Source organism: Ciconia boyciana, chromosome 3 (genome assembly GCF_034638445.1).
Source record: "Ciconia boyciana chromosome 3, ASM3463844v1, whole genome shotgun sequence".
NCBI lineage: Eukaryota > Metazoa > Chordata > Aves > Ciconiiformes > Ciconiidae > Ciconia > Ciconia boyciana.
The window spans coordinates 63,374,409-63,387,968 of record NC_132936.1 but is presented as its reverse complement, the minus strand read 5'-3'; the positions used below and the strand labels follow the sequence as shown (position 1 = coordinate 63,387,968).

Here is a 13,560-nt window from a genome sequence, read left to right as displayed (position 1 = left end):
TCATAAGTAAAATTATTTCATATATTATTTCATTCTGTGATCAAAGATGAAACGACATATGACCACAGATTTTACTGTCACACCAAACTTTATATTTCTTAGTGGAACATATTCTTATTTTGCGGCAGTCTTCTTTCATTTCACTTGTATATCTTTACAATAAGAATACTTAAGCTATGCAGCTATTGCTGCATTATTCCATACTTGGTACGCAAAAATAATCTACTTCAGTTCTGTCTTCAGCAAACTTGAACATCTAGTTAATTTAATCCAGTTTCTTTGATTTTTCTTTTTTTTTAATTAAAACAACATCCATCCATTATGGCAATGTATCGACTATGCCAGCACGTGGTTGGAAAATATGTATTTTATATGATTTTCTGGTTAAATGAAAGTCAGAAGTTATGTAATTTCTAGTTATGTAGTTTCTAAGTGTTAGATGACAGGAGCCTTAACTTAAAAGATGACCAATGGTGAGCACGGGAAAAGGGAGGGTACAATTTTTTGTGAAGCTCTCTGAGTTTCACCTCCCCATTCTGAGATGATTTGTGGGGTCATCTTCAGGAGGAGATTGCTATTGATTAACCCCATTTTCTCTTCTACTATGTCTTTGTTTCTTCTTCCTCATCCTTAGCTTTGAGTATGGTTTTACAATAAGCCTGTGATTAGGTAGTACACAGAAAAGATAAGAAAATTATGTCTAGGAATTGTCTGCAGCCAAACGATCAACACTTCTTATCATAGCAGGCAATAAAATATTTCAGAGTAGAACTGGGCCTTAGATGAGCAATTATAAAGCATCTTTTGTGCAAATACCAGAACAGCAGGTTCATAGGTAGTAAAATCTGACTTGATGGGGCTTGCACAGTGTGAGGTGAGTGGCTGGATGGATCACAGAACAGATCTACCTTGGTTGTACTAGTATCTTGGCATTGCTTCTTAAGATGAACTTTCTAATTCAGACAAGTCATATAGTAGCAGCACCTTAAGCAAATTTTCTATAGGGCCACATTTAATTGCTCCAATGTCATTTAAATGGAGAAGAAATGTCATTTCCGATCTAACTGTTTAAAGTGTTTCTCTCCAGTACTGACCTCTCACTCTGCAACCCCAGCATTAGCTACTGGGGTTAGTTTTCAGAGAATAACGTTATGATACCCTTTCCGTCTCTGCTTCCACTTGCAATGCAGCGTAGTCGCAGCTATGTCTAGAGCACAGATTCATTGATTCCCAGAGGTAAAACAGAAAGAAAGAACATTAACAACAGTGGAAATATAGACAAACAATAGCCAGACAATACCACTTCACTACATCCACACACAGCATACATGACATCAAAATCCACACAGATGACAACTGAACCAGAGGTAGATGGTGAATAGTTTCTCTTTGCACCAAGTCTGAAGTGAAGTTTTACCTGGTATGAAAATAATTTACATCTTGGATCTAACTAAAATACACCCCCCCCCATCCCCAACCCAAACCACCCTAACCTGAGAAAACATAAGTATCTAAGCAAATTACTATAAACTGCAAACTAATGCTCTTCAGTCTTTCTCCATCCCCTCATTTCAGTGACCTTTCCATTACTATCTCTTAGGTTGCTTGGACTGGAACTGTGTCTTTCTGTTTTATGAAGTGCCAATTACAGTTTTGGTTTCTAGAGAATTAATACAGTATAATTTTAATACATTATTCTCAAGTGACTTCAAAAGAACCATGTCACCTGAAAATGGCCCTTGTTGTGTGCCTTCGTGGGTGCCGTTGGGGGGTGTTGGAGCCCTACACAAGGGTACGAGGATCTGGCACATGAGAAAATGTGGTGAGAAAATGTGGAAATCATAGTATTAATGTAGGCGTTACCTAACTGCACTTATTTTGTAAGCCATCTCATGTTTGTATGTTCACCCTGTAAATACAAATTTTTAGAGGGTTATGAGCAATAGTTCCTGAGATTTGTTCTCCTGACTCAGGAAGCTGTGTCATGTTAAAATCATGAGCCTTGTGCTTATTTTATCCCATGCTTTCCCTTCAGCAAACTTTAGGTGCCAGAGTATCCAGGTTGGTGACTCCTGTAGAAGCTCAGTATCCAAATGCCTAAGGTCTTTCTTGTGTGTGTTCCCTTTCGGTAGTCCTTCACAGAAGTCAGCATTTCCTTGTCAGAAAACATGTTTCCTAACAGTATACCCCAGTATGTGTAAAACAAGAAATGGACACACTGTAAATTCTCACATGCTCTGCCTTCGGGCAAGGCTGTCCGTTCACTCCCAAGCAGGAGGAGAAAAAGTATAATTAAGCTACATGATCGAAGGGAACATTTTGCAGTTGTACAATAGAATTAAAACCTCTTCCATTGACATCTCAAAGAAATAGATAGACATCACTGTGCATGAATGGTGATTTCATGAACAAAAGGGAGTACCTTCATTGACTTTATTATTTATACTTTTCATATTATATGTTCCTCTTGAAAAAATACAAACTCCTTATCGACTACCCATTTTGGCTTTAGATCTGAAACGTATTTGGTTACATATTACTTTATTATTATATTGTTTTCACAAGAAAGTAATGATGTTGCTGATTAATTGCCGATTAATTCTGCTTGGTGTGTGTCAACTGTGCTGAGAGTCTATGGCTGTACTGAATACCACAACCACTCTGCCGGGGTTTCTGCTGCTTAGGAGCACAATGAGTGTATTTCCAGGAAGCGTAACCAAATGAAACATGTTTTTTCTTGACCTGAGCTTTTTATCAGATTACTCCTCAGGGTTATACTTTTTAACTGTTACTAAATGCCTTATCTTAAATCTTCAGACATACCTCAGGCAGAAACAAAGTTTTATGAATATTTCTTTGAGGTATACTTCTTTGAATTTAGTCTAAATTACTGCATGCCTTTAAAGTCTGAAACTCGCTATGAGTGGTGGAGTTCCAGGCGATTCATTAGGAAAAAGAACTTAGGAATGGCCTTGACGGCAGAGAGAACAAGAAGCCCTAAACCCATCTCTAGTTCTCATTTTTAATTTTTTTTTTTAATTGGTTATTGTGTTGTTTGATTCCTCTTTCCTAATTAAAATATTTAAGTTGTTCTGCACACTGACTTACAGAAATTCTGGACATACAGTATAATCATTAGTATGTGGATTTGTGTGAATTTAGAGATACAGCCTTCTCTCCAAGCTAACAGCACAGCAACAGTAACTTTTACCTGAAAGTACGTATTCTTTTCCAGTAAAACTTCTGCAGCTTAAAACAGAGGTGTGGTAATTACTTCTTAATGTGGTATACTAATAAAACTTTAATAAGAGCCTTCATTGAACAACACAGTCACTGAGTAAACAAATCCTTTCTTCTTTACACCAAGAACAGGAAATATCTGTGCTTTGAATAAGGTTTTCCATTCATGTGGTAAGGACTTTTTCTCCACGGTGATGTTAGAATTTTTGTTCGGCATTTTAAAGTATACCCAAAACCAGTTAAACCCAAATGCCAACAATATAGCTTAAATAAATAAATAAACAAGTCAGCACTGTTATTTCAACTTGGGATTATGTCCTGTATTTGAATCTCACTTTGGAAAAAAAAAACCTCCACGCATATTAAGGACGAATCATGCAAATTTAAATGCCTGAAGTTATACGGAACCTCTATTTTTGGTCTGGAAAATTTCCATCTTCCAAGGAAACCTTACCTAATCACATTACGAGGCTGGGGGTGGGGATGGTTGCTGTTGCCTGGACCTTTTTCTCATCTCCATCTCTTTTGTATTAAAATAGGAGAAGCACGGTATGTCACTAACTACACAGGTTATATTTTCCTTCAACTGGAAGATGTGCAAAATGTGTACTAAAACAATTTGGATGAACATTTTTGTGTTTGAAGGACAATTCAAGTTAAGCAGTAATGCTCCCTGTTGTACACAGATGACTATCAGTGAACCAGAAACAGTGGCTTAGCTCTGCCTCCTGCAATTCACTCACCAAAATACACACCTTTCTAAGTAAGCAGCACAGTATAAATTCAGAAGCACTTGGGACAGAGAGCAATTTAAAGGGCTTTGTTAGTAATGAAGACTGAATTTAGGATCTGGATTGTACAGTGAGAAAACCGGAGACGGGCACTTAGCTGTGTACATGCAACTGATACGGCTGATCTCAGGAAAGATTATGGCAGCTAGTCCATGCTAGACTACAGCCGGTTGAGCACTGGAGGTATCTCTTTCAGCCCTAACTATGCTATGGCATTAATTTAATGCCTCCTGACAGATAGGGTGGGGTGGGGGCACTGAGAGGGTGGTCCCTGCCTGACCCCGGGATGCCTGAACTCCCGGCTGAAAGTCTGCAGCAGATTAGTGTCCCAGATGTGATGCTGGCCTAGGCAGGCTTTTCTCCTGACATGAGATAGCTGTTAGGTTGTTAGGGTTAAAATCCTGGTCTTCCCTGAAGTCATGGACTTAAACATCTACCCCAGCTCAGAGACGTATTTCCAGCTCTTGGGTTTTTGCTCAGCACACCTCTGGGTTGTATGCAAGAAGCAATGTTAGGCAGAAAGCAACTAGTGTTTTTCTTTCAGAACATTTATGTGAAAATAAAACCATATTATTATTGAGTTTTTTTCTGGAATACGTGGAATTTTTTGCTGAAAAAGACCCAACTTTATTAAGCCAAGTATTCTAAGTATTTGCTTTTTTGAAGAAAAATCTAAAACCTTAAAAGAGATATTTTAGATAAATATTTGTTCATTCCACAACTACACTTCTGAAAAGCCAAAAAAAAATCAGAAAAAAATCTTGATGATTCCTAATAAGAAGACATCGTGTCTACCTTTGAAGAACTTAGAAAAGTTAGACAAATATTTCAATATATGTACATGGTACACATTTGTGAAAGAAGTACAAAGACCAGAGTAATCAGTAAGAAGGTAATAGTTCTTCCTGAGGATGAGTATAGAAAGCAGAGACCCTATAACTTGGTCTTCTGCTACAAAAATTCTCTCAAGTAAACTCAGCCAGTACTCAGTTTCACAACCATCACTTTTTGGTCTGAGTTAATCAGGGACATGGCAAACTCATATAAATAAAATAACCAGACACAGGCTAGAAATTCTCTTAGATGCAGCAGTGCCAGGACAAAATCTTGTGTCAAATTTTTGCTCTCAATTTTGAGATTATAGAATAATGTTTTTTCCCAGTATCACCACTGGCTACATACACCAGGTGTTGTGTAAGGCTGTGGCCTTATTCAGAGTCATTTATATGGCAATATACCATCCCATAGAATCTTTAAAATGTAAGATTAAATTGAAGCTACCTTTCAAGCTAGAAAAAATATCATATTTTTCACTGATATTTCAGTTTAGAAGCATCAGTACAACAAGATAAAAAACCTGTTGACATTTTTGTATATAAAAATAAATTCAGCATTTTGTTTTCTGAAGTTCGGTAGGCTGTATTTTCTAACAAGGGCACTATGGGGAGACTATGGATATAGTTTACTAACTTTCATCATTCGTACAAGCAAGCATGAAGAACAAACCACAGCTGTTAACATCAAAGAAAGCAAAGCAAATAAAAAGGAATAAGCAAGAAAGACTTCCAGGTTTCTGGAGATATTTTTCCATTGTAGGGAATCTAACTTCTTGGACCATTTGAGCTGTTTGCATTTTCATCCTGTTTAATACATCGTACATTAGTATCTTGATCCTGCTTATCAGCAGCTTGAAACGCGAGGCTCTATTATGTTACAATTTTGGCTTGTTTTTTTAAGAAACAAAGACATGTGGTGCGTTCAGTTCGTGCAGTAGGTAAAGGGATAATAAGAAATACAAAAGAGAGGAAGAAAAATTGAAGCTGAGTAACCCGGCACTGGCAGATATAGGCATTTTCTTTGTTCGTGTGGTGTCAGCCTGTTGACTAGAATAGAGCTTCTGTTAAATTAACAGGTGGAAAGCACACGTCTTATCTGTATTAACTAACTTGATAATAAATTGAAAATTTGTTTGTTCTATTCTTTGAAAGTCAGTATTTTGAGAAGTGCGAAGAGATACAGTATGATGAAAGGAGCTCTCTAAAACCTCTCAACCTGCCCGACAAGTACAGGTCATGGTAATCCAACTCCATAATCATAACGCATACTTTTGGTTGCAGAAGGCAGTGTCTTCATTTTGCATTTGAATGCCGTGTATTTTAAATACCTACATCTTTGGAAACCCTGATTTGATGTGGTGGTGGATTATAGTACATCTATTCTTTTTTATTTCTGTTAGTGGGAGTCAGATAGGTTCATATATGTCAGTGTGCTCGGTTAGAAAGATCTTTCGCCCAAGCTTTCAAGAAAGATAGAGAGGATGCAGAAAGTAACTCATCATGAATAATAAAACAGGAGCTTCTTTCTGTGGGTTTCATGAAAAGCAGGGGAGATCGTGTCTTGTTGCACGCACTTGTTTTTTGCAGCCCCAAATGCTTTCGGCATTTTGATGTAGGGTGGATATAGGGCTTTTGTTATCTGAGCCTCTGGCAGTTAGGAAATGTCAAGCAGAAAATGCACTTTGCCTGCAGGGGAAGAAGTTGCCGAAGTGCCCTGGCGGTGCAGTATCTCTGCAGGCTTATTCACGACATGGCAAAGAGATGAACCCTGACAGCTGGGTCTTACTTGCATGTCAGCAACAGTGAAAGAGCCAGAGATGACCCTCAAAGAATGAGGCAAAATGGGGAAAATGGGTAGTTACATGAATATTCCCTTTCAGTCTCCTTTCAGCCTCTTTCCTGACTCCCTTGGCTAACAAGAGGTGGGTAGGAATTAGCAAGGAAAGAGGAAGGAACTGTGTTTCAAGGTCACAGGTTTCCTCATAATTATCGAAAGTGAAAGGCAAATTACCATCTTCACTGCAACTCATGTAAATTACTCAAGTTATCAGTGGCTGAAAGTGTCATTTGAGAGTCCCCTTGCACTACGAGAACAGAGTAAACAAGGCTATGTATAAATAAGAATCCAAATAAAAATGAATTGTTCACTTAAATCTGCAGAGTTTATTGACTATTATGTACTATGCCTACTTTTATCACATTTTTTCTGTATTTCACTCCTTTGCCCTAATTTACCACAGTAAATTATTATCTTTTCATAAGTATTCTACAAGTTGCACTATTTCCCAAGACAAATTAACAAGACAGTCATGGTGACTTTTCAGGGTTGGTCCACTATTATTGTGACTGGAGACCTGCAAAAGTAGACTGTAGCTTAGCTTAGCTTTCAGTTGTGTGATTTGGGGATTAAAGACTATTAAAGAACCAAAAACTTTATGCTTAAAAAATGCAAATAACTGGAAACTTTGAATGTGTGCATTAAACAGTCCATGTTTTAAAAATGAATGCCTATAGTTAGGGATCAAGGCTGATAAAGGGCTGTTAACATAGGAATAACCTTGTAGGAGATGAGCCCTTTCAAATTGTGTTATCATTCATTGGGGCTGCAAGTACTCTGGAAACCAGGCCACCCTGATGGAGAAATTTAATTGTAGATACCTGCTCTAGCAACTAATTTTACACCTGGGACTACTTATGTGCACATTTAAACGCATTATTGATTTGCTGAATTTGGCCCCATATTTGAAGAACTTGGTCATTGTTCATTATTGTTTATAAGGCTGGCCAGAAAACAAGAATTTTGTTTATTTGGAAAAAAAATGAGGTTTTGGAATTTCTGTTCAGCTTGGAGCAAACTAAGCTGTACAGATGCTCTTTGTGGAAAGTGGGGGAGGAAGAGGGAGGCAGCCTAAACAACTGACTTACTCTATAAGCTAAAATAACAAATGGCTGAGTAACTAGGGCAGCATTCACCTGGGATGTAGAATGGCATGTTTAAATCCCTGCTCCAGTTAATCACTTCAATAGAGAATCAAATCATATTTCTTAATTTTCTTTTCTACTGAAGTTATTCTAGTAAGTAAATAGTTAGCTGTTCATTGAATCAGAGAAAGGGAGCCCAACATGACTAGGGGGTCTGCTCCTCTTCTTCCTCTCATTTGTCAGAAATGATGCTGTGATCCTTAGGGAGCTGGCCATTAAAATATTTCCATACATTTCAGGGAAATGAACAATTTGTGATTACTGATATTTTCCTAAGATTTTTGTTAATAGATTTTTGACCACTCCTAATAGTTTCTTTTTTTCTCTATTTGTTTAAAAAGGGAGAGAGAAAGGTGGCACCTCGTTAGCAAAGTTGTAATAAAAAATGTCTAAAAAGTGTAACTTCACTGCTGCTTTTCATTATTAATTTGTGCATCTGAAGAATAGAAATTGTCCTACAAGATGCATCAGAAAGATGATTAACGGTTTGTTCTAGGTTTTTTTCTTTTCTTCAGTGAAGAAAGCCAAAAAAACCTACTTTTTGAAGTGCTGTTATTATTTAGGTAACCGACACTAAGAAAGCAATGACAGGATGTGAGTTTCTAATTTTGGTAATGTCCCATTGTTTTGAGGGGAAGTTGGTTTTGAAGTAGTGATTGTAAGCACAGCAGGTGCTGGGATCTTGTAGCAGCAGGCAAAACTATCACATGTTACAACAAAAATATTCTTTTTTCTTGGTAGATACAGGGATAATAATCCCATAACCATTTCCCTGACTAACCTATACATTATGTGGAGCTTTTGAATTCTTGACTTATATACTGCCATTTAATGTATAAGCTGCCGTGGTATGAGTGTGTTTTGGTTCTGCAGTATTTGGATAAGTATGCAGGTATATGATGGAGCAGAGGGAAGAAGCAACATCAAGCTGAAATGGATTTCTGAATCTTTGTCAGTCAGTCTGATATATTTGGGAATAATGGGAAAACTAACTCCTATCTCCTTCAAAAATACCTTTTACTTCCATAGTACAGAGTTCATGATGATGGTAATGCTAACTGAAATAGGGATTACTGAGAACAGTACAGAAGATCTCTTGCAAAGTGTTTCAGTCTTGCCATCAGAAGAAAACTTTGGTGCATCCGGGTAAATTGGCATCCTTCCATTGACTTCTAAGTGCAGTGAAGTGGGTGGTTTTGGGTTGTGCACTTCTTGGACAGACATGCAGGTACTCAGCAGCAGCTGGACTCCCTGAGAGCTCAACTTCAATGGTATTTTGCAGATTCATATCAACGAGGGTGGTCTTGATATGCACAGGCTCTGGTTGCTTCTTCCTGCCCTTCCTCTTTTGTAATTGGTTTAGTGGTTTGAACAAAGTGCAGAGAGATACATTTCTGGTAACAATATTGTGCTGACTACATTTTAATAATGTAATAAACTGTTCTTGCTTACCCTTTTCTGGTCCTCTGGTAGCTGGGGTTCATGTGCTTCCAAAACAAATGGATGCAAAGTTAGGATGTATATACCTTTTTGCCTGTTTAAAATACCTTCTTTTTCCTAATATTGAAAGACAATACTGCATGGCACCCTACATATTAAGAGTTTCATTGCCAAAGCTTTACTTTTCTTGTGAAAACTTTAATGTTTATCTTATTCAGCTTGGTAGATATGATAGAATGGGATGCAATCTTTGAAAGCAAAAGCAGGGGAAAAACTCCTTTCATTTTAATACTGTTTTCTATATGCTGATATTTTGTGGGATATGATCTTTCTGAAAAGCAAAATAATTTTTTTCAGAAGTATTCATGTTTGCCCCAGGGATGTCATCTCTGACAGAGATGATTTAACATCATCCATCCAAATAGAGAGTGAACATTGTTGTCTAGGAGTGAAATCATTTCAGCCTACCCTGAAGTTCGGTGGCCAGATTATACTGGGGGCACCCGGGCACCCCTGAGAGCCCTCCAGCTCATCACTGCCATAAACAGGCTGGAGGTCCCGACCTCTCAGGAATTACTTCATGTTAATAAAGTATTTACAACTGAGCAGATTGTAAAATAATTCTAATTTCTTGTAGATGTCAAAAAAATTTGAAAGTCCATCTTGAGCTGCTGAGGAATGTGGGGTATACCTCCAGGCTCATCCTAGATGTACAGAACCTATGGGCAGCTCTACTTTGAAATAGTACAAAAGAGGCAGAAACAGGGATGAAAAGTTCTGAGTAGTTCAGATACCAAGCTGGTTTAGCTGAACAGACTTTCATCTGGTTTATATCCCCTTCATGCTGGAATGTGGCTAAACAAGATTGGGCAGGGAGAAAGACAAGTGACAGTGCAAGACTGGAGTGGGAGAAAGGAGAACAAGACAGATGGCAACAGAGGTTTCATCAAGACACAGAATTTTCTTCCTGTCCCCTGTTGATGTACTTGGACAATGACGTTTTTAATGCTTGGGGTTGCAGAGTGCTGAAGTAACATCTCAATCTAACTACAATCTAACGTCAAGTCTCCTCTTTTAAAATAAATGCACCATACAATTTTTAGTTCTTTCTGCATACCTGAATTGAAATGGTCACATTTGAGATGTGTTTTCTTTCTTTTTATTTTTCATTTTAACATTGACAGGTTGAGCCATTGATCCAGAAAGGCCATGAGAATCTGGTGCACCATATCCTGCTCTACCAGTGCAGCAGCAATTTGAATGACAGTGTGCTGGACTATGGGCATGAGTGCTACCATCCCAACATGCCAGACTCTTTTCTTACATGTGAGACGGTCATTTTTGCTTGGGCCATTGGAGGAGAGGTAGGATGAATGTCTGTCTAGCATGGTTCATCAATGGGGCTTTAGGAGGTTGTGTATCATAATGAAGCTTCTTCCTAGTATGTTAGTGATTACTTAATCTGTCTGTTTTTAAGAGTACACAATCACAATCTCTAAGTGCCTCACCAGTAAATCCTCAACTTCTTGTTGGCCTCTTAAGTATGAAATGTAACGAACATCCTGAGCGACAAGCTAAAAGTAATGAAAACAGTATAGACAAAGTTGATGCCTTAGGGGAAGAAAGGTGACTTCAGAGCGTGGCAGTCTGTCGCCATATCAGCTTGGCCCATCTGATACGGAAATACACTGCCTCCAGCAATGACCAATATCTGTTACCTGTGGAGAATGGCAGAAAGAAAAGCAAGTCTTTGTAGGTGATTGCATAAAAGACACGGAGGCAAGATTTTCCAAATTAAGTTAGACATGGTTTTAGTTCATTTCGTGCCTCACCAGGACCTGGTTACAGCGTTGCCCCATTCAGGCATATCATTCTGAAGTTTCCTACCCAGCCCAAAGAGACATCATTTCAGTGTGGGAGTGATCCTGTGTCAGTGCAGAGCCAGCACAAGGACCACTTTGCTGATGGCAGTGGGGCATAGCTCCACAAAACACAGTCTCTGATGCCGTGTTGACCCCAGGCTGTATTTTCAGCTTATTTCATATGTTAATTTAGGCTGCAGTTAATGCTTTCAGCTGACATAAGGCAGCATTACTGCCAAAAGAATCCCACCCCTTCTTTATCCCCTTGATTCACTGTGTGCCCACACAAATGATGGTGTGGGCACAGAGAGGGACTGGGGTGATGATAGCTTCTGGAGCCTTCATTTGCCAGCCTGCAGTCCAAAACCATCTTCGAGTGCTGCAGTGTGAGGAAGCCAGAGCTGCTACATGGACCCATCAAAAGAAGTTTAATCTACTATGAACATTATCCCTGATGTATGCTTTGTACATTTTCGCCATCAGCTATGCTTTGACCTAGTATTTGTACTTCCAACTGTCTTAATCTAAGTGAAATTAAAAACTCATATAAATAAGTTATCATTTGACAAGCACTATGGAGGCTTTTGCAAGGATGATCCCGTTGTTAAAGATCTGTAGAGAGGAATCTGGCAGATCTGGGTTACATTCAGGTTTACTGGAGTACTTACTTCACTTACTTCAGTTTACCCTTATGTAGAATGGAGGTAATAATATTTATTACTATATACTATGATTAATTCTTTAATGTCCATCAAGCATAAGAAAGTTGGGATCTCAAATTGCACATTTCAGAAAGTTAGAATCTCAAATTGCACATTAAATATTAGCTATATACTATAAAATATTGCAGATTAATTCCTATAAAAGTGAATTTGGTAAATGAGTTCACTTAGAAGATGCTGGTATTTCAATTTGAATCAGGAGTGAGTTTTTGAAGTAAATCTCACGGTTATCCCCGCTCACCAAGCTCTGTTTGTCATCATGAGTGGTTTGAGAACTTGCACAGCCCCCTTTGGGATGAAGTTAAACTGAACATGCAGGGGTGAACCCAGCACCTCCCAGCAATAAATGGGGTTCAGTTCACGGGGTCTGACCAGAGCTTGTCCAAAGGAGCATCATTTGGGGCCAGTGGGTCCAGCACAAGCTGTTGCACTGTAAAGAGCTGTTTCTTTTGCACTACATGGCTTGCTAGTGTAAATGTAGCCATGAAGATCAGCTTCATTGTTCAAATCCTTTTACTTAGATTGCAGTGATTTCTGCAGGAAAAACAATATAATTACGTACAACCTCAGTATTCCCTGGAAATTACTGCTTTTCGAAACTAGGAACATTTAAAATGTAAAGTCACTTTTTCATAAGGGTTTTATTGTCAGACTAACTGCTTGATGATGCAGTGTTTATACATTTAAAATGGAATTTTCCTTTTCCGCTCAAGGAATAAATACAGGATAAATAATCATAAGATCACAGGTTAATGCAGGTTGGAAGGGACCTCAGGAAGTCTCTAGTCCAGCCTCCTACTCAAAACATGGTCAGCGGTGAGGTCAGGCCAGTTTGCTCAGGGCTTTATCCTCTAGCAAGCATAGGATCTACTATTTTATATTGACATAGTTATTTAGTGCATTGAGTATATAATAAATATATTATGCCACAATGCCATGTTCAGAAAGTTTTAAAAGAAGTTACCTTTGTAAATTTTATCATTAATATGATTGTATCATTGCAAAAAAAAAGGAGCTGTATTTATAAAAAGAAATTAACTCTTTAACCATGGCAAAAATACCTTAACTCTGTATGGGTGTGTTGATTTCCAGGGCTTCACCTACCCCCCTCATGTTGGCTTATCCATTGGCACAGCAGCTGACCCTCAGTTCGTTCTTATGGAGGTGCATTATGACAATCCATCATACACAGAAGGTTTGTACCCTCACACTCTTTACAACATGCAAGATTGGAAAATGTACTAGACACAAGTGCTTCTCGTTGCATTGCACGTCAAACGGAGCAAATACAAAGCTGAGGCTTCTTTTTCCCTGCTCAATAGTTCCTGGTTCCCAGTGTTTTTCTCACTGCGCTCAAAAGCTTAACCTGAAGTCAGTGGGCGATTCAGATGTACAAAGAATTGTGGACCAGGTGAATACATCTCCTTTTATCACTACATTCTTCATGTTATCTCTCTCTCCTTTCCCTTTGCTGGGAAATCCAATCAGACTGAGAGCGAGCAGCACAGCACCCAGACTGTGAGACAGCAACACAGGGAACGAACCTTTTATTAATTTTTTTTAGGATTTTTTTCAAGACATCTACCTGAACTGCGGGCAGTTTCTGAAGGTGAAGTATAGACTCAGGTTGCTAGACCATTCACTGGGTAAAAGCAGTTTACCTTAAAAGATAAGCTTTTCATTTATA

At 38.4% G+C, this 13,560-nt stretch overlaps 1 protein-coding gene across 1 annotated transcript in view; it reads left to right on the top strand.

Moving 5' to 3' along the window:
- The window catches only part of MOXD1 (monooxygenase DBH like 1), a 50,695-nt gene that overhangs the window by 21,134 nt on the left and 16,001 nt on the right, over positions 1-13,560 (top strand). The window contains exons 5-6 of the mRNA XM_072857911.1: positions 10,474-10,653; positions 12,966-13,068. Coding sequence (XP_072714012.1) covers positions 10,474-10,653; positions 12,966-13,068 — 283 coding nt within the window. The remainder of the gene's footprint in view (positions 1-10,473; positions 10,654-12,965; positions 13,069-13,560) is intronic.